Source organism: Molothrus ater, unplaced genomic scaffold, assembly GCF_012460135.2.
Source record: "Molothrus ater isolate BHLD 08-10-18 breed brown headed cowbird unplaced genomic scaffold, BPBGC_Mater_1.1 matUn_MA179, whole genome shotgun sequence".
NCBI lineage: Eukaryota > Metazoa > Chordata > Aves > Passeriformes > Icteridae > Molothrus > Molothrus ater.
The window spans coordinates 89,614-110,700 of NW_023416716.1; the positions used below are offsets into that span (position 1 = coordinate 89,614).

Genomic DNA, 21,087 nt, shown 5'->3' on the forward strand with positions numbered 1-21,087 from the left:
GTGGGGCTGTACTTGGGCGAGGTCGGGGTGTACTCGGGGGAGCTGGGGCTGTAGCTGGGGCTGGTCGGGGTGTACTTGGGGGACGTGGGGCTGTAGCTGGGGCTGCTGGGGCTGTAGCTGGGGCTGCTGGGGGTGTAGGTGGGCGACTGCGGGGTGTAGCGGGGGCTGGACGGGCTGTAACTGGGGGAGGTGGGGCTGTAACTGGGGGAAGTGGGGCTGTAGCTGGGAGAGGTGGGGCTGTAGTTGGGAGAGGTCGGGGTGTAGTTGGGGCTGGTGGGGCTGTAACTGGGGGAGGTGGGGCTGTAACTGGGCGAGGTCGGGGTGTAGTTGGGGCTGGTGGGGCTGTAGTTGGGCGAGGTGGGGCTGTAGCTGGGCGAGGTCGGGCTGTAGCTGGGAGAGGTGGGGCTGTAACTGGGGGAAGTGGGGCTGTAACTGGGGGAGGTGGGGCTGTAGCTCGGCGAGGTGGGGCTGTAGCTGGGAGAAGTGGGGCTGTAGCTGGGGGACGTCGGGCTGTAGCTGGGCGAGGTCGGGCTGTAGCTGGGCGAGGTGGGGCTGTAACTGGGCGAGGTGGGGCTGTAGCTCGGGGACGTGGGGCTGTAGCTGGGCGAGGTGGGGCTGTAACTGGGCGAGGTCGGGCTGTAACTGGGAGAGGTGGGGCTGTAGCTGGGCGAGGTGGGGCTGTAGTTGGGCGAGGTGGGGCTGTAGCTGGGCGAGGTCGGGCTGTAACTGGGGGAGGTGGGGCTGTAGCTGGGGCTCTGTGGGGTGTAGCCCCCCGGCGACCGCGGCTCGTAGGCGGGGGACGTCGGGCTGTAGCTGGGGGACATGGCCCCACCTGCGGAGAGGGGACATGGGGGTCAGGAGGGTGTTGGGAGGGGGGGTTGGGGTGTTGGAGAGGGTTGTGAGGCCCTTTGAGGTGTTGTTCGGGTGTTGTGGGGCTGTTCGTGGTGTTGGGATATTGTGAGTGCCTTTGAGGTGTTGTTCGGGTGTTGTGGGGCTGTTCGTGGTGTTGGGGGGGTCTCTTTGAGGTGCTGTTCGGGTGTTGTGGGGCTGTTTTGGGGTGTTGTTACAGGTTACAGGGTGTTTTGGATTATTTGAGGCTATTTTAGGGTGTTTTAGGGTGTTACAGGGTGTTCAGGGTATTGTCACAAGCTACAGGGTACTCTCTGAGAGTTTTGGGTTATTTTCTGTTATTTTAGGGGTGTTTTAGGGTGTTACAGCCTGTTTGAGGTGTTTCAGTGTGTTTTGGGTGTTGTTAGTGGTTACAGGGTGTTTTAAGGGTGTTTTAGTGTTATTTTAGGGTGTTACAGGGTGTTTGAGGTGTTCCAGTGTGTTTTGGGTGTTGTTAGTGGTTACAGGGTGTTTCGGGTTTTTTTTGGGGATATTTTAGGGTGTTATGGGCTGTTACAGGTGTTTGGGGTATTTTAAGGTGTTTTGGGGTGTTGTGAGTGGTTACAAGGTGTTTTATGGGTGTTTTAGTGGTATTTTAGGAGTATTTTAGGGTGTTCAGGGTGTTTCAGTGTGTTTTGGGTGTTGTTAGGGGTTACAGGTTATTTTATAGGCATTTTGGGTTATTTCAAGGGTATTTTAGGGTATTTTGGGGTGTTTGCAGTGTTTCAGTGTGTTTTGGGGTTGTTGGAGGTTACACGGTACCTTACAGGTATTTTGGGGTTATTTTAGGGTGTTTTGGGTTTTTTTCAGGGTGTTTTGGGGTTATTTAGGGTATTTGGGGGTTTTTTCAGGGTATTTTGGGGTTATTTCAGGGTATTTGGGGGTTATTTCAGGGTGTTTTGGGGTTATTTCAGGGTGTTTTGGGTTTTTTTCAGGGTATTTTGGTGTTATTTCAGGGTATTTGGGGTTATTTCAGGGTTTTTTGGGGTTATTTCAGGGTGTTTTGGGGTTTTTTCAGGGTGTTTTGGGGTTATTTAGGGTATTTTGGTGTTATTTCAGGGTGTTTTTGGTGGTTTTGGGGCTGTACTCACCGGGGGAAGGGATGTAGGGGCTGGAGGGGCCGGGTGACCCCGGCGAGCCGGGCGTGGGTGACCAGGCTGGGGAGTAACCGGGGCTGAACCCGGAGGCGTCGGAGGCGGCGCTGGGGGAGAACCCGGCCCCGCCCGGGGTCATCCCGCTGCCTGCGGGGGGAAATGGGGGTCAGGGGGACCCCAAAACCAGCCCAGGACCCCAAAACCAGCCCCAAACACAACCCGGCCCCATCCCGCTGCCTGTGGGGGGAAATGGGGGTCAGGGGGACCCCAAATACAGCCCAGGACCCCCAAACCAGCCCAGGACCCCAAAACCACCCTTTAAACACAACCCAGGTCTATCGTGCTGCCTGTGGGGGAAATGGGGGTCAGGGGGATCTCTCATCATCCCCAACGCACCCCAGGACACCCCAAAATCCCCCCCAGAGCCATCCCAGTGACCCCCATTTTACCCCAGACCCATCCCAGTCCCTCCCAGTCCATCCCAGTCCCTCCCAGTGCCCCACGCACCCACGCTGGGGGACCAGGCTCCGTAGGCCGGGGTGGCCCCCTGGTTCCAGGGGGTCATGGCCGGGGACATCCCCCCCATGGGGCTGGGGGCCGAGCCGAAGAACATCCCGGTGGCTGTGGGGAGAGAGAGAAAGGGGTCAGGGGGACACCAAAACCACAGGGACACCAAAATATGGGGACACCAAAATATGGGGGACATCAAAATATGGGGGACACCAAAATACGGGGACATCAGCATTGGGGGACATCAACATCTGGGGGACATCAAAATATGGGGACATCAACACTGGGGGAATCCCAAAATCTGGGGAATCCCAAAACCTGGGGGTCCCCAAAATCTGGGGACATCGGCATTGGGGGGACATCAACATCTGGGGGACACCAGGTGACCAAAGCTGGGACACGGAGGTGGTCCTGGTGACATTGGGGGGTCTTTGTGCCACCCTTGAGGAGTCCCCCCAACTCTTCCCTTGTAGGGTCCAGTCCCAGGGCACCCCAAAATCTGCGCGGACCCCAAAACCTGAGGTTGTCCCCTCTTGCCAGGGGACATCAGAACTGGCCAATGACCACCACGACCTTGAAGGGCTTTGTGCCACCACCCTTGGGGTGTCCCCAGCTGCTCCTGGAGGAACCTGGCCACCCTTCCAAGGGGTGTCCCCACTTTCCCGGGGTTGTCCCCATTTTCCTGGGGTTGTCCCAATTTTCTTGGGGTTGTCCCCACTTTCCCAGGGGTTGTCCCAATTTTCCCGGGGTCTGTCTCCAGCATTTCTGGGGTTGTCCCCATTTTCCTGGGGTTGTCCCAATTTTCTTGGGGCTGTCCCCACTTTCCCAGGGGCTGTCCCCACTTTCCCAGGGGCTGTCCCAATTTTCCCAGGGTTTGTCCCCAGCGTTTCTGGGGTTGTCCCCATTTTCCCAGGGTTTGTCCCAATTTTCCTGGGGCTGTCCCCACTTTCCCAGGGGTTCTCCCCACTTTCCCAGGGGTTGTCCCCATTTTCCCAGGGTTTGTCCCAATTTTCCCAGGGTTTGTCCCAATTTTCCTGGGGTTGTCCCCACTTTCCCAGGGGCTGTCCCAATTTTCCCAGGGTCTGTCCCCAGCGTTTCTGGGGTTGTCCCCAGGGCTCCGGGGACTCACGGCCGCCGACGCCGAGGCCGGGCAGGGCGCTGGGGATCTCCATGCCGTGCTTGCACTTCTCGGCGTCCAGCAGGAGGTCGAAGCAGCCGGTGCCGGCCGGGGCCAGCTGGCCCAGCATGATGTTCTCGGACACGCCCTTCATGGGGTCGCTCTCCCCGTGGGCAGCTGCCTCCATCAGGACGTCCACCTGAGTTGGGATGGGGAGGGGACGACGCCCCAAAATCAGCTTCAACCTTTCCGTGTGCTTCTAGAGCCCCAAATCCTGGGAAATGTGCGCAGAATTCCCCATTCCCAGCCCCCAAGCAAACCCTATTCCTGACCCATTGCCATCCCCGTTCCCACCCCAAACCTTGTTCCCACCCCAATTCCCACACCCCATTCCCATCCTAAACCTCACCCCAATCCGCATTCCCACCCCAATCCCTGCTCCCACTCTAATTCCCCATTCCCAGCCCCCAAACCCCATTCCCACTCCCACCCCCCACTCCCCATTCCCACCCCAATCTCCAACCCCATTCCCACCCCGTTCCCAATCCCATTCCTGCACCGTCTCCTCGAAGGAGCACTTCATGAGTGACCCAGTGTGCTGGCCATTCCCAAACCCCAATCCCCATTCCCACCCCATTGTCCCCATTGTCCCCGTTGTCCCCTCACCATCTCCTCGAAGGAGCACTTCATGAGGGGCCCGGTGTCCTGGCCATTCCCAAATCCCCATTCCCACCCCATTGTCCCCATTGTCCCCTCACCGTCTCCTCAAACGAACACTTCATGAGGGGCCCGGTGTCCTGGCGGTTCCCAAACCCCAATCCCCATTCCCACCCCGTTGTCCCCATTGTCCCCGTTGTCCCCTCACCATCTCCTCGAAGGAGCACTTCATGGGGGCCCGGTGTCCTGGCCATTCCCAAACCCCAATCCCCATTCCCACCCCGTTGTCCCCATTGTCCCCGTTGTCCCCTCACCATCTCCTCGAAGGAGCACTTCATGAGGGGCCCGGTGTCCTGGCCATTCCCAAATCCCCATTCCCACCCCATTGTCCCCGTTGTCCCCTCACCATCTCCTCGAAGGAGCACTTCATGAGGGGCCCGGGGTCCTGGCTATTCCCAAATCCCCAATCCCCATTCCCACCCCATTGTCCCCATTGTCCCCGTTGTCCCCTCACCGTCTCCTCAAACGAACACTTCATGAGGGGCCCGGTGTCCTGGCGGTTCCCAAACCCCAATCTCCGTTCCCAAACCCCATTCCCACCCCATTGTCCCCATTGCCCCCATTGTCCCCGCTGTCCCTTCACTGTCTCCTCGAAGGAGCACTTCAGGAGGGGCCCGGTGTCCTGGCCATTCCCAAATCCCAAATCCCCATTCCCACCCCATTGTGCCCATTGTCCCCTCACCGTCTCCTCAAACGAACACTTCATGAGGGGCCCGGTGTCCTGGCGGTTCCCAAACCCCAATCCCCATTCCCACCCCATTGCCCCCATTGTCCCCATTGTCCCTGCTGTCCCCTCACCGTCTCCTCAAACGAACACTTCATGAGGGGCCCGGTGCCCTGGCCATTCCCAAACCCCAATCCCCATTCCCACCCCATTGTCCCCATTGTCCCCATTGTCCCAATTGTCCCCATTGTCCCCGCTGTCCCCTCACCGTCTCCTCAAACGAACACTTCATGAGGGGCCCGGTGTCCTGGCGGTTGACGCCGTGCCGGGTGATGGCCATCAGGTGTCCCCTCGAGGTCATGGTGTCGCACAGCAGCGCCAGGTGCCGGTAGTTGACGTAGGAGCCGTCGAAGGAGATGACGTGGTAGAGCTCCCGCTCCAGCGCCTTCCGCACCGCCTCGATCCCCAGAACCTGCGGGAACACAAACCCCAAAATACAGGGGGTGGGAAATCCCCAAAATCCAGAAATCCCAAAATCCAGGGGGTGAGAATTCTCGAAATCCCAAAATGGGGTGGGAATCTCCAAATCCCGGGAGTGGGAAATCCCCAAAATCCAGGAATCCACAAATCCCAAAATCCAGAGGTTGGGAATCCCCAAATCTGGGGGTGGGAATCTCCAAATCCAGGGGGTGGGAAACCGCAAAATCCAGGGGTTGGGAAACCCCAAAATCCAGGAATCTAAAAATCCCAAAATCCAGGGGGGGGGAATCCCCAAAATCCAGGGATCCATGAGTCCCAAAATCTGGGGGTCCCATCACCTGGGGACTCAGGTGTCCCTCAAACCCCAGGTGTGTCCCAGCCCAGGTGACTCACGGTGAAGATCTCCATGAGCCCCCAGGTGTGTCCCTCACCCCCCAGGTGTCCCCAGCCCAGGTGACTCACGGTGAAGATCTCCACGATGTCGTTGGACGTGGTGCGCACGGGGTCCACGTCCTTCTCGCTCAGCACCCGCATGAGGCTGACGCCGTCGGTCTCCAGGATCCACTCCTGGAGAGCCTTGAACTCCCCGTCCTCGGTGATGATGATCTTCTTCTTGTTGTCCGTCTGTGGCAGGTGCATGTACACCTGGGCAGGTGGGGACAGGTGTCACCATGGTGTCACCACGGGTGTCCCTGATCCTCTAAAGATCTTTTGGAACCAACTAAAAGTCTCCATGGAGAGCTCCTGATGCTCCTCAAGATCCACCCAGAGATCCTGAACCCTCAGAGCACCTGGTGGTACCCAAAGACCTTCTCAGGTGCCCACAGGTGTTACCAGGGACCATCCTGGACCTTCTAAAGGTCTCCTGGAACCTCCTAAAGGTCACCATGGTATCTCTGGGGACCCCCCATCCTTTCATGGATCCCTCCAGGCGTCCCCAAGCCCCCCCAGGTGTCCCCACCTTGCTGATCTGCTCGATGCCCTGCAGGGTCATGTCCGTCAGCATGTTGGACTCGATGCAGCGCAGGAAGACGTCGTCGTCCATCTTGTCCACCACCTCCTCCTCCTGGGGACACGGCGGGGCGCAGGTGAGGCCCAGGCCATGCCAGGTGTCCCCTGAGGTGTCCCCTGAGGTGGCCCCAGGTCCCCGCCCACCTCCTGCATCTTGTTCTCGTCGCTGTTCATGATGCGGATGCGCAGCACCAGCTTCTCGGCGTTGTCGTCGTTGAAGATGCAGTTGAGGTCGTCACCAAAGCCTGGCAGGGGGACACGGGGTGGGGACAGGGTCACCCAAGGGACCTCGGGAGTGTCCTCAAAGATCAGCCAGGAACCACCAAAGCTCCTCCAGAACTCCTTGGAGAGCTCTCAGATGCCTTCAAGATCCTCAAAAAGCTCCTCAGATGCCCTCAAACCTCCTCCAAGTCACCTCAAACCCCCTCCAGGACCCCTGAAAGCTGCTCAGATGCCCTCACGACTCATCCAGGTCACCTGAAACCCCCTCCAGGTCCCTCAGAAGTTGCTCAGACACCCTCAAAACTCATCCAGGTCACCTCAAACCCCCTCCAGGTCCCCCAAAGGCCCCGCAAACCCCTGCAGAACCCCCAAATGCTCCTCAGATGCCCTCAAACCTCTTCCAGGTCACCTCAAGCCCCTTCCAGGTCCCCTAAAAGCTCCTCAGATGCCCTCAAACCTCATCCAGACCACCTCAAATCACCCTCAGGTATCTCAAAAGCTGCTCAGACACCCTCAAACCTCATCCAGGTCACCTCAAACCCCCTCCAGGTCCCTCAGAAGTTGCTCAGACGCCCTCAAACCTCTTCCAGGTCCCTCAGAAGCTGCTCAGACGCCCTCAAACCTCTTCCAGGTCACCCCAAACCCCCTCCAGGTCCCCCAAAGCCCCCCCACAGCCCAGGGCACCCACCGGCGTTGATCTTCTCGGCGATCTGCTCCATGGTCAGCTTGCGGTCGGTCATGTGCTTGCGGTCGAGCTCGACGCGCAGCAGCCACGGCGAGATGCGGCTGACGTCGAAGTCGGGCATCTCGTAGTAGACGTTGACCCACTCCTGGTCCTCGGCCACCACCGTGCTCTGGGGGTTGGGGTCGTAGTAGATGGCGGTGTTGGCTGTCACCTTGCGCAGCGTGGTGTGCTCCAGGCGGCACAGGATGTCCTGGGGGCATGGGGACAGTCAGGGGACAGTGGGGACACTGGGACATGGTGGACATGGTGGACAGAGGGACATGGGGAGTGTGGTGTGCTCCAGGATGTCCTGGGGACGTTGGGGACAGTCAGGGGACACTGGGGACACTGGGGACACTGGGACATGGTGGACAGAGGAACATGGGGAGTGTGGTGTGCTCCAGGATGTCCTGGGGGCGTTGGGGACAGTCAGGGGACACTGGGGACACTGGGGACATTGGGGACATGGGGAGTGTGGTGTGCTCCAGGATGTCCTGGGGGCGTTGGGGACAGTCAGGGGACATTGGGGACATGGGGACATGGTGGACATGGGGAGTGTGGTGTGCTCCAGGATGTCCTGGGGGCGTTGGGGACAGTCAGGGGACAGTGGGGACAGGGAGAACATTGGGGACATTGGGGACATGGTGGACATGGGGAGTGTGGTGTGCTCCAGGCGGCACAGGATGTCCTGGGGGCATGGGGACAGTCAGGGGACATTGGGGACATTGGGGACATTGGGGACATGGTGGACAGAAGGACATGGGGAGTGTGGTGTGCTCCAGGATGTCCTAGGGACGTTGGGGACAGTCAGGGGACATTGGGGACATTGGGGACAAGTCAAAGGACACTGGGGACATGGAGAACATCGGGGACAGTCAGGGGACATTGGGGACATTGGGGACAGTCAGGGGACATTGGGGACATGGTGGACATAGGGACAGAAGGACATGGTGGACATAGGGACATGGGGAGTGTGGTGTGCTCCAGGTGGCACGGGATGTCCTGGGGACACTGGGGACAGTCAGGGGACATTGGGGACATGGTGGACATAAGGACATGGTGGACAGAAGGACATGGGGAGTGTGGTGGGCCCCAGGTGGCCTGGGATGTCCTGGGGACATGGAGGACATAGGGAAAAGTCAGGGGACAGAGGGACACTGGGGACACTGGGTGTGGTGGCACAGGAACAGGGACACGGGAACATGGAAGACATGGGGACACAGAGGGGACACAAAGCCTCAGGGTCACCAGGAGGACACGAAGCCACGGAGCCGCCACAGGGCTGTGGGGACAAGGAGGTCACACAAACCCACGGGGCCACCACAGGGCCACCATGGGGACACAACCCCACGGGGCCACCATGGGGACACGAAGCCATGGAGCCACCATGGGGACACAAACCCACGGGGCCACCATGGGGACACAAAGCCATGGAGCCACCACAGGGCTGTGGGGACACAACCCCACGGGGCCACCCCCCAGCCCAGCCCAGCCCATGTGCTGTCCCCAGCGTGTCCCCAGGTGCCACCTTGGCGCGCTCGGCGTCGCGGGCGCTCTGGCCCAGCAGGAACACGGTGAGCGACGGCGTCTTGGGCTTCTTGGAGATGTTGATGAGCTCCTTGAGGCGGGGGACGCCCAGCGTGACGTTCTTGGCCGACACCCCCGCGTAGTGGAAGGTGTTGAGGGTCATCTGCGTGGCCGGCTCGCCCAGGGACTGCGCGGCCAGCGCGCCCACCATCTCCCCAGGGTGGGCCTGAGGGGACACGGGGACAGGAGAGCGTCACCAAACCCCACTGTGACCCCAAACCATCCAGAGTGACCCCAAACCATCTCCCCAGGGTGGGCCTGAGGGGACACGGGGACAGGAGAGCGTCACCAAACCCCACAGTGACCCCAAACCATCTCCCCAGGGTGGGCCTGAGGGGACACGGGGACAGGAGAGCGTCACCAAACCCCACGGTGACCCCAAACCATCCAGAGTGACCCCAAACCATCTCCCCAGGATGGGCCTGAGGGGACAGCAGTGTCACAGTGGGGTCACCAAACCCCAGAGTGACCCCAAAACCCCACTCACGATGGCCTGGTTGAACTTGGACTCCATCTCGCCCAGCAGCCAACCCAAGGCACCTCCAGAAGTGACCCCAAATCCCCAAATACTGACCCCAAACCCAACCAAAACCCCAGGAATGACCCCAAACCCCCCAGGAATGACCCCAAACCCCCTGGAAATGACCCCAAACCCCCCAGGAATGACCCCAAGCCCCACTCACGATGGCCTGGTTGAACTTGGACTCCATCTCGCCCAGCAGCCAACCCAAGGTACCCCAAATACTGACCTCAAACCCCCAAACCCTGACCCCAAACCCAACCAAAACCCTCCAGAATGACCCCAAACCCCCCAGGAATGACCCCAAACCCCCACTCACGATGGCCTGGTTGAACTTGGACTCGATCTCGCCCAGCAGCCAGTCGAAGGCCTCCCCGCTGAGCCGGAACTCCTCCACCATGCGGCGGCTGCAGAGCGTGGAGCGCAGGTGGATGTTGAAGAGCAGCGTCGCGTTCTCCTGCGCCTGCCGGCTCAGAGGGTCCTCCCCGTTGACGATCACCAGCTTGCGGCTCAGCTCCTTCACCCCTGAGGGGACAAGCGTGGTCACACGGGGCGTCCCGAGGGTGGCCAGGACCTTCCTGGGGGTCCTCAAACCCATCACAGCTTCCTGAGGCACCCAAGGAGCTCCAGAACCTTCCTGAGGGACTCAAGGATCTCCAGAACCTTTCTGAGGGACCCCAAACCCATCACAGCTTCCTGAGGGACTCAAAAGATCTCCAGAACCTTCCTGAGGGACCCCAAACCCATCACAGCTTTCTGAGGAACCTTCCAGATCATCTCCAAACCCATCATAGCTTCCTGAGGGACCCAAGGACCTCCAGAACCTTCCTGAGGCACCCAAGGAGCTCCAGAACCTTCCTGAGAGACCCAAGGAGCTCCAGAACCTTCCTGAGAGACCCCAGACCCATCACAGCTTCCTGAGGGACTCAAAAGATCTCCAGAACCTTCCTGGGGGACTCAAGGATCTCCAGAACCTTCCTGAGGGACCCAAGGATCTCCAGAACCTTCCTGGGGGACTCAAGGATCTCCAGAACCTTCCTGAGAGACCCCAGACCCATCCTGAAGGCCTCCAGAACCTTCCTGAGGGACCCAAGGAGCTCCAGAACCTTCCTGAGGGACCTCAAACCCATCACAGTTTCCTGAGGCACCCAAGGAGCTCCAGAACCTTCCTGAGGGGCCCCAGGGCCAGGCCCCACTCACCCTCCACCACCTTGACCGGGTGCAGGTCCGAGGGCAGCCGGGAGTTGATGTGGAAAATCTTCTGCGCGTTCCAGATCATGCGGAGCAGGTTACAGGGGAGCACCACCTGTGGGGACAGGAACCCCAAAAATGGGAAAAGAACCCCAAAAAATGGGGAAAGAACACCAAAAAATGGGGAAAGAACCCCAAAAAATGGGGAAAGAACACCAAAAAACGGGAAAAAGAATCCCAAAAAATGGGGAAAGAACCCCAAAAAATGGGAAAAGAACCCTAAAAACAGGAAAAGAACCCCAAAAATGGGGAAAGGACCCCAAAAACGGGGTCAGGACCCCAAAAACGGGAAAAGAACCCCAAAAACTGGAAAAGAACCCCAAAAATGGGGAAAGAACCCCAAAAACGGGAAAAGAACCCCAGAAATGGGAAAAGTACCCCAAAAACGGGGTCAGGACCCCAAAAATGGGAAAAGAACCCCCAAAAATGGGAAAAGAACCCCGAAAACGGGGCCAGAAACCCAAAAATGAAGCCAGAAACCCAAAAACGGGGTCAGGACCCCAAAAACAGGGAAAGAACCCCAGAAATTGGAAAAGTACCCCAAAAATGGGGTCAGGACCCCAAAAATAGGGAAAGAACCCCAAAAACAGGGCAAGAAACCCAAAAAACGGGGCCAGAAACCCAAAATTGGGAGGGAAGAACCCCCAAAATGGGGCACCTGAGTTGGATTTTGGGGTGTCCTGGTTGGATTTCGAGGAGGTTTTGGGATGTCCTTGGTGGAATTTGGGGTTTTGGGTCATTCCAGTTGCATTTTGGGGTATCTGGGTGGGGTTTGGGGGATCTCAGCTGGGTTTTGAGGGATCTCAGTGGGGTTTTGGTGGATCTCAGTGGGGTTTTGGTGGATCTCAGTGGGGTTTTGAGGGATCTCAGTGGGGTTTTGGTGGATCTCAGTGGGGTTTTGGTGGATCTCAGTGGGGTTTTGGTGGATCTCAGTGGGGTTTTGAGGGATCTCAGTTGAGTTTTGGTGGATCTCAGCGGGGTTTTGGTGGATCTCAGTGGGGTTTTGGGGTATCTCGATGGGGTTTTGGTGGATCTCAGTGGGGTTTTGGTGGATCTCGATGGGGTTTTGGTGGATCTCAGTGGGGTTTTGGTGGATCTCAGTGGGGTTTTGAGGGATCTCAGTTGAGTTTTGGGGTATCTCAGTGGGGTTTTGGTGGATCTCAGTGGGGTTTTGGTGCGCCCCAGGTGTTTCTGGGGCGGGTTTTGGTGTCACCTTGCTGTCCCCGGTGGGGAAGATGACCCTGAGGACCTCCCTGTCCTCGCGCATGCGGTCGAACTCGCGCTCCAGCTCGTTCTGGATGTGGGCGTTGGACAGGATGTCCTTGACCAGCTCCTCCTGCAGCGTCCGGCGCAGCGCCCGCTCGTTGGTGTAGTCAAACTTGAACCTGGCGGGACACGGGGACACCTCAGGGACACCCAGGGGACACCAAAGCGTCACCCAGGGCAGCCTGGAGGAGCTTGGGGACACCAAAAATGTTGGTCCAGGTCGGGTAGGAGAAGGTTGAGGACACCAAAATGTGACCAAAGTTTGGGAGGAGAAGGTTGGGGACACCAAGGTGGGACCTGGTTTGGGGTGGAAGAGGTTGGGGACATCAAAATGTCACCCAGGTTGGGCTGGAGCCCAAAATGTCCCCAACTTCTGGAAGGAGCCACGTGGGGACATCAAGATGGGTCTGAAACCTTGGAAGGAGCCACCTGAAGACCCCAACTCCCATTTGAAGACCCCAAGATGTCCCCAACTCCTATTTGAAGACCCCAAGGTGTCCCCAACTCCCATTTGAAGATCTCAAGGTGTCCCCAACTCCCATTTGAAGACCCCAAGATGTCTCCAACTCCCATTTGAAGACCCCAAGATGTCCCCAACTCCCATTTGAAGACCTCAAGGTGTCCCCAACTCCCATTTGAAGACCCCAAGGTGTCCCCAACTCCCAGAATGACCCCAACCATGGCCACTGACCCCACCCCTGACCACGCCCTGCCCTTGGCCATGTCCCCGCTGTCCCACCCCTGGTCCTCACTTCTTCTCGAAGGCCTTGTTGGAGGGTTTGAGGGTGGCCAGGTTCTGGAACTCGACGCTCTCTCCGGCCAGCCCGTCCTCGCCGTAGCGCAGCTGCACCACCTGGTTGATGGAGTTCCTGACCGTGGCGTCGTACTTGACCATCACCGACTCCATGGACTTGATCAGACGCCGCTGGATGTACCCTGAGGGGTGGGGAGGGGTCCTTGGAGGCATCTGGGATGGGGTTGGGGGTCTCCAGAGGGCAGCTGGGAGCTGGGAAGGGTTTGGAGGCATCTGGGGAGGGTTTGGGGTCTCCAGGAGGCATCTGGGATGGGTCTGGGGTTCTTGGAGGCATCTGGGATGGGGTTGGGGGTCTCCAGGAGGCATCTGGGGAGGGTTTGGAGGCATCTGGGGAACGTTTGGGGCTCCTGGAGGCATCTGGGGAGGGTTTGGGGTCTCCAGGAGGCATCTGGGGAGGGTTTGGAGGCATCTGGGGAGGGTTTGGGGTCTCCAGGAGGCATCTGGGGAGGGTTTGGAGGCATCTGGGGAGGGTTTGGGATCTCCAGAAGGCGTCTGGGGAGGGTTTGGGATCTCCAGGAGGCATCTGGGGAGGGTTTGGGATCTCCAGGAGGCATCTGGGGAGGGTTTGGGATCTCCAGGAGGCATCTGGGGAGGGTTTGGGGATGATGGAGGCATCTGGGATGGGTTTGGGGTTCCTGGAGGTCCCCAGGAACCATCTGGAGAGGGTTTAGGGTCTCCTGGAGGTCTCCAGGAGACATCTGGGGAGGGTTTGGGATCTCCAGGAGACATCTGGGGAGGGTTTGGGATCTCCAGGAGGCATCTGGGGAAGGTTTGGGATCTCCAGGAGGCATCTGGGCAGGGTTTGGGATCTCCAGGAGACATCTACCAAGGGTTTGATCCCCTCAGCATTTCCACCCTGGCATTTTTGGTTTCCTGAAGATCCCCTGGGTGGAGTTCTGGATTCCCGCCAGCCCCACGGGGACATCCTGGGGACACTGACCGGTCTCGGCCGTTTTGACGGCCGTGTCGATGAGGCCCTCTCGGCCACCCATGGCGTGGAAGAAGAACTCGGTGGGGGTGAGGCCGGCCAGGTAGGAGTTCTCCACGAAGCCGCGGCTCTCGGGGCCGTAGTCGTCCTTGATGAAGTGCGGCAGCGTCCGGTGCTTGAAGCCAAACGGGATCCGCTTGCCCTCCACGTTCTGCTGTCCCACCACCGCGATCACCTGAGGGGACAGCGGGCGGGGACACGTCTCAAAATCGTCTCAGGGAAGCAAGAAAATCCCAAAAGAACTCCATGGAAATCCAAAGGAACCACCCAAAAGTCCACGAGATCCTCCAGGAACCACCCAAAACCCCCCTGAGATCCTCCAGGAACTGCCCCAAACCTTCTGAGATGCTCCAGGAACTGCTCCAAACCCCATGAGATCCTCCAGGAACTGCCCCAGACCTCCTGAGATCCTCCAGGAACCACCACAAACCCCATGAGATCCTCCAGGAACTGCCCCAAACCTTCTGAGATCCTCCAGGAACCACCACAAAAGTCCATGAGATCCTCCAGGAACCACCCAAAACCCCCCTGAGATGCTCCAGGTACTGCCTCAAACCCTCTGAGATCCTCCAGGAATTGCCCCAGACCTCCTGAGATCCTCCAGGAACCACCTCAAACCCCATGAGATCCTCCAGGAACTGCTCCAAACCTTCTGAGATCCTCCAGGAACCACCACAAACCCCATGAGATCCTCCAGGAACCACCACAAACCCCACGAGATCCTCCAGGAACCACCTCAAACCCCACGAGATCCTCCAGGAACCACCACAAACCCCATGAGATCCTCCAAGAACCACCCAAAAGTCCATGAGATGCTCCAGGAACTGCCCCAGACCTCCTGAGATCCTCCAGGAACCGCTCCAAACCCCATGAGATCCTCCAAGACCCAACCAAAACCCCACCCAGAAGCCCCCCAAGACCTTCTGGAGCGCCCCCAAACCTGGGAGATGTTGATCTTGGAGCCCTTGGCCCCCGAGACCACCATGGACTTGAAGTTGTTGTACTCGGACAGGGACTTCTGGGCAGAGGAGCCGGTCTTGTCACGGGCGTCGTTGAGGATCCGGTTCACCTGGTTCTCGAAGGTCTGGCGCAAGGTGTTGCCCGGGGTGGGCTCCAGCTCGTTGTTGTGGGCCTTCTCGATCACCTGGAGATGCCAAAAACCACCCCAGAATGGTCACCAGGGTGTCCTGAATCCTCCTGGTGGCCAAAACCAGCTGAGAACCTCAAAAAAAACCCCAAAAAACTCCACAGGAACCACCAGAAACCTCATGAGATCCTCCAGGAACTGCCCCAAACCTCCTGAGATCCTCCAGGAACCACCCAGAACCTCATGAGATCCTCCAGGAACCACCCCAAATCCAATAAGGAGCACCCCAAGACCTTTTGGAACCTCCTGGTGCCCAAAACCATCTCAAGAACCTCAAAAAAGCCCAAAAACTCCACAGGAACCACCAGAAACCTCGTGAGATCCTCCAGGAACTGCCCCAAACTCCCTGAGATCCTCCAAACCCGTATGGAGCACCTCAAGAACTTCTGGGCCCTCTCCAAACCTGGGAGATGTTGGTCTTGGACCTCCTGGTGCCCAAAACCATCTCAAGAACCTCAAAAAAATCCTGAAAACTCCACAGGAACCTCCCCAAACCTCCTGAGATCCTCCAAGAACCAACCCAAACCCCCCTGAGATCCTCCAGGAACCATCCTGAACCCCCTGAGATCCTCCAGAAACTGCTCCAAACCCCCTGAGATCCTGCAGGAACCTCCCCAGACCCCACCTCGATGACGTCCTGCTTGGCCTTCTTGATGGTGTTCTGGATGTCCTGGTAGGTCTTGGCGTCGGCGATGGAGTCCCCGATGCCGATGGTGTGACCTGGAGGAGACATTTGGGGTTCAGGGCTCCACCAGGCTGGGATCTGAGAAGGTCCCCGGGTGACCAAACCCCCATGAGATGCCACCAAGAAGGTTCCTAGCCCCACCAGTCCCCAAAAAAAGGGTCCAAGAACCACCAGGACCTCAAGAATGGGGTCCAGGAGCTCCAGGCCTCCACCAGGCTGGGATCTGAGAAGATTCCTGGGTGACCAAACCCCCCTGAGATGCCACCAAGAAGGTTCCCAGCCCCACCAGTCCCCAAAAAAAGGGTCCAAGAACCACCAGGAGCTCAAGAATGGGGTCCAAGAGGCCCAGAGCTCCACCGAGATGGGACCTGAGAAGGTCCCCGGGTGACCAAACCCCCCTGAGATGCCACCAGGAAGGTCCCCAGCCCCAGGACCACGCTGACCCTCGATGAGCAGCCAGTTGTTGATGACGGTCTGGATGTTGCTGTAGAAGAGCCGCGTGGTGTCGTGGCCCATCTCCAGGTAGGAGATGTGCACCAGGGACCCGGCCGATGTCCCCAGGGACTTCTTGCAGAGGATGCCCATGATGAGCTCCCCGTTCTCCACGATCACCTGGGGATGTCCAAGGAATGAGGTCAGGACCTCCAAGATCCAAAAAAAAAAACCCAAAACTCACCTGGAGCAACCCAAAACCCACCCCAGGTCATCTCAAAGTCTACAAAGTCCTCCCAGACCAGAGCAAGTCCCACCAAAGGCCCCTCAGATCCCACCAAAGGCCCCTCAGGTCCCACCAAAGACCATCAGATCCCACCAAAGCCCCACCAAACCAACCAAAGCTGCCTCAGATCCCACCAAAACCCCATCAAACCAACCAAAGCTCCCTCAGATCCCACCAAAGGCCCATCAAACCAACCAAAGCTGCCTCAGATCCCACCAAAGACCATCAGATCCCACCAAAACACCACCAAACCAACCCAAAACTCCCTCAGATCCCACCAAAGCCCCACCAAACCAAGCAAAGCTCCCTCAGATCCCACCAAAGGCCCATCAAACCAACCCAAAGCCCCCTCAGGTCCCACCAAAACCCCACCAAACCAACCAAAGCTCCCTCAGATCCCACCAAAGGCCCATCAAACCAACCAAAGCTCCCTCAGATCCCACCAAAGGCCCATCAAACCAACCAAAGCTGCCTCAGATCCCACCAAAGCCCCATCAAACCACCCCAAAGCTCCCTCAGATCCCACCAAAGCCCCATCAAACCAACCAAAGCTCCCTCAGGTCCCACCAAAGCCCCCTCAGATCCCACCAAAGCCCCGTCAGATCCCACCAAGCCGCCCTGGAGCTCCTGCCAGGCCCCACCTTGGTGTCCCCGGGGGAGATGTGCTTGTAGGGGCCGCTGTCCTCGTCGTCGGGGTGGGTGCTGTGGGTGCGGATGCAGTTGATGTGGCCAGGGATGATCAGGGAGAAGATCTGCTTCCCTGTCCAGAGCGGCCGCGGCTTCAGGATGGCCGGCTGGGGCACCTTCCCGTCCCACGTGGACAGGAACATCAGCAGGTTCATCACCTCGCCCTGAGGGACACCCCAAAACTGTCATCGATCCAGGAGAACACCATGGAGAACCCAAAACATCCTAAAAATGCCCCCAAATCTCCTTCAGGATGGATGGGTGGGGCACCTTCCCGTCCCACGTGGACAGGAACATCAGGAGGTTCCATCACCTCGCCCTGAGGGACACCCCAAAACTGTCACTAATCAAAGAAAAACCCACAGAGAACCCAAAATACCTCAAAGATGTCCCAAACCCGCCCAAAATCCCTGTCCCACGTGGACAGGAACATCAGGAGGTTCAATGACCTGACCCTGAGGGACATCTCAAAGATGTCATCAATCTAGGAGAACCCACAGAGATCCCAAAACATCCTGAAAGTGCCCTAAAAGTCCCCAAAATCGCCCCGAACCAGAGCCTCTCAGGAGAGATGTCCCTCTTGGTGACCTTGCACGTGGCCATCAGCGTGTCCAACTCAACGGCACCAGAAACCACCCCAAAACCACCAGAAACCACCCCAAAACCACCAGAAACCACCCCAAAACCACCAGAAACCACCCCAAAACCACCAGAAATCACCCCAAAACCACCAGAAATGATCTCAAACAACCTCAAACCAACCCTAAATCCCCTCAAACCAATTCCAAACCCCAAGGTGGCCCCAGACGGACCCTCTCGAGAGATGTCCCTCTTGGTGACCTTGTCCATGGCCGTCAGCGTGTCCCACCTCAAACACCTGCCCTAAAACCCCTCAAACCACCCCAAAACCACCATAAATGATCTCAAACCACCCCAAAACCACCATAAATCACCATAAACCACCTCAAACCAACCCCAAACCACCCCAACTCCTCCACAAAGCCCCCAGGTGACCCCAAGGTGGCCCCACATGGACCCTCTCTAGGAACACGTCCCTCTTGGTGACCTTGTCCATGGCCATCAGCGTGTCCCACCTCAAACACCTGCCCTAAAACACCTCAAACCACCCCAAAACCACCATAAATGATCTCAAACCACCCCAAAACCACCCTAAATCACCCCAAACCACCCCAACTCCTCCTCAAAGCCCCACGATGACCCCGAGGTGGCCCCAGACGGACCCTCTCGAGGAAGACGTCCCTCTTGGTGAACTTGTCTATGGCCATCAATGTGTCCCACCTCAAACACCTGCCCTAAAACCCCTCAAACCACCCCAAAACCACCATAAATCACCCCAAACCACCCCAAAACCACCTCAAACCAACCCTAAACCACCCCAACTCCTCCTCAAAGCCCCACGATGACCCTGAGGTGGCCCCAAACGGACCCTCTCGAGGAAGACGTCCCTCTTGGTGAACTTGCGCACGGCCGTCAGCGTGTCCTGCACGATGCCCATGACGGGCCGGTTGCTCTGGGGGGTGACGATCATCCTGGGCACCATGGCCAGCTCCTGGATCTCCGCCCGCGTCTCCAGAGACTGCGGCAGGTGCAGGTTCATCTCATCGCCGTCAAAGTCGGCGTTGTAGGGCGTGGTGACACTGAGAGGACATCAGGGACATCATGGGGACATTGGGGACATTGGGGACATCTGGGATCTCAGGGACATTGGGGACATTGTGGGGACATGGGGGACACTGGGACATTGGGGACATCATGGGGACATTGGGGACATCATGGATCTCAGGGACACTGGGGACACTGGGGACATTGTGGGGACATGGGGCAGGTTCATCTCCTCGCCGTCAAAGTCAGCGTTGTAGGGCGTGGTGACGCTGAGGGGACATTGGGGACATCATGGGGACATTGGGGACATCATGGATCTCAGGGACACTGGGACATCTGGGACGTTGTGGGGACATGGGGCAGGTTCATCTCCTCGCGTTGTAGGGCGTGGTGACACTGAGGGGACATTGGGGACATCATGGGGACATTGGGGACATCATGGATCTCAGGGACACTGGGACATCGGGGACATCGTGGGGACATCGTGGACACACCAAGGATGGATTCATCTCACCACACAAGATGCACCAGGGCAGGATTTGGGGTTAATTCTGGGGGTTTTGGGGTTAATTTTGGGGTTTTGGAGTGTTTTACCTCAGGTTCAGACGAAAGGTGGACCAGGGCAGGATTTGGGATAATTTTTGGGGTTAATTTTGGGGTTTTTGGGTGCTTCACCTCAGGTTCAGACGGAAGGTGGACCAGGGCAGGATTTGGGGTAATTTTGGGGTTAATTTTGGGGTTTTTGGGGTGCTTCACCTCAGGTTCAGACGGAAGGTGGACCAGGGCAGGATTTGGGGTAATTTTGGGGTTAATTTTGGGGTTTTTGGGGTGTTCTACCTCAGGTTCAGACGGAAGGTGGACCAGGGCAGGATTTGGGGTAATTTTTGGGGTTAATTTTGGGGTTTTTGGGGTGTTCTACCTCAGGTTCAGACGAAAGGTGGACCAGGGCAGGATTTGGGGTAATTTTTGGGGTTAATTTTGGGGTTTTTGGGGTGCTTCACCTCAGGTTCAGTCGGAAGGTGGACCAGGGCAGGATCCTGACCCTGTGACCCATCATGGACATCTTGTGCAGGGTGGGCTGCCGGTTGAAGATGACGATGTCCCCGTCGCACATGTGACGTTCCACCTGTCCCCAAAGCCCCCCAAAGTCAGGGGGACACCCCAAAAACGGGGGACACCCCAAAACTGGGGGAGGACACCCCAAAACGGGGGGAGGACACCCCAAAACCGGCATCTTTCCCCCCAAAATGGTGGGGTCAGAGTGAGGAGAACGAGGGGTTTGGGGTTAAATTCACTCCCTGGTGGTGCTGAACCCCAAAATTGTGGATTCAACCCCAAATCTGGAATTGGGAACCCCAAAATCAGAGATGGAGCCCCAAATCTTGAGCTGTGAACCCCAAAAATCAGGATTTGAACCCCAAAATCAGGGACTGACCCCAAATCCAGAGCTCTGAACCCCAAAATCAGGGACTGAACCCCAAAATCAGGCATTCACCTCCAACCCCACAACTTTGAACCCCAAATCCAGACCCCTAAACCCCAAAACCACCAATCCCCCCCCCCACTGTGTGGGTTCCACACCCACCTTTTGGTGCCCCCCAGATTTTTGGGATCCCTGCCTAGATTTGGGGTTTTTGGGGTCCCTCCCAGATTTGACATTTTTGGGGTCCCTCCCGGATTTGGGGTTTTTGGGATCCCTCCCCAGATTTGGGTTTTTGGGATCCCTCCCCAGATTTGGGGTTTCGGGGTCCCTTCCTGGGTTTTGGGTTTTTGGGGTCCCTCCCCAGATTTGGGTTTTTGGGATCCCTCCCGGGTTTGGGTTCTTTGGGGTCCCTCCCGGGTTTGGGTTTTTGGGGTCCCCCCCGGATTTTGGGGTCCCTGCCGGGTTTGGGTTTTTGGGGTCCCCCCCGGATTTTGGGGTCCCTGCCGGGTTTGGGTTTTGGGGTGCTGACCTTGTATCCGATCTGCAGGTGGAGGTCGCTGGGTTTGGGGTGGAAGCGGAGGTCGATCCTGTCCCCGTTGTCCCTGATGATGTATTTGGCGCCCGGGTACTGACTGTTCCCCCTGCGCACCAGCTCCTGCAGCCTGGGGGGGTTTTGGGGTCAGTTTAGGGGATTTTGGGGCTCTGGGAGTCACCCCACAACTCTCAGAGTCAGCTGGAGAAGGAGCAGTGGGGTTTAGAGGGTGTTCGGGGTGGGTTTGGGTTATTGGGATCTGTTTAAAATAATCCTAATCCTCCCCCCTCCATATCCTTGCGTCCACCCCAAACCCCAAAACGACCCCAAAGCTCCCTGAATGGTCCTAAATCATCCCAAAACTGCCCCAGATTTGTCCTAAAATCCCTCAAATAGCCCCAAAATCCCTTTGGTTTAAC

At 57.9% G+C, this 21,087-nt stretch overlaps 1 protein-coding gene across 1 annotated transcript in view; it reads right to left on the reverse strand.

Annotated features, from left to right (window-relative positions):
• Positions 1 to 21,087, reverse strand: part of LOC118701245 (DNA-directed RNA polymerase II subunit RPB1-like) — a 30,388-nt gene that overhangs the window by 434 nt on the left and 8,867 nt on the right. Inside the window, 22 exon segments of the mRNA XM_036405877.2 lie at positions 2 to 832; positions 1,980 to 2,129; positions 2,490 to 2,603; positions 3,622 to 3,808; positions 5,259 to 5,462; positions 5,933 to 6,115; positions 6,432 to 6,536; positions 6,626 to 6,726; positions 7,392 to 7,638; positions 8,956 to 9,180; positions 9,854 to 10,059; positions 10,735 to 10,840; positions 11,999 to 12,170; positions 12,804 to 12,987; positions 13,806 to 14,028; positions 14,794 to 14,997; positions 15,626 to 15,720; positions 16,129 to 16,297; positions 17,045 to 17,254; positions 18,538 to 18,748; positions 19,715 to 19,839; positions 20,666 to 20,798. Coding sequence (XP_036261770.1) covers positions 2 to 832; positions 1,980 to 2,129; positions 2,490 to 2,603; positions 3,622 to 3,808; positions 5,259 to 5,462; positions 5,933 to 6,115; positions 6,432 to 6,536; positions 6,626 to 6,726; positions 7,392 to 7,638; positions 8,956 to 9,180; positions 9,854 to 10,059; positions 10,735 to 10,840; positions 11,999 to 12,170; positions 12,804 to 12,987; positions 13,806 to 14,028; positions 14,794 to 14,997; positions 15,626 to 15,720; positions 16,129 to 16,297; positions 17,045 to 17,254; positions 18,538 to 18,748; positions 19,715 to 19,839; positions 20,666 to 20,798 — 4,385 coding nt within the window.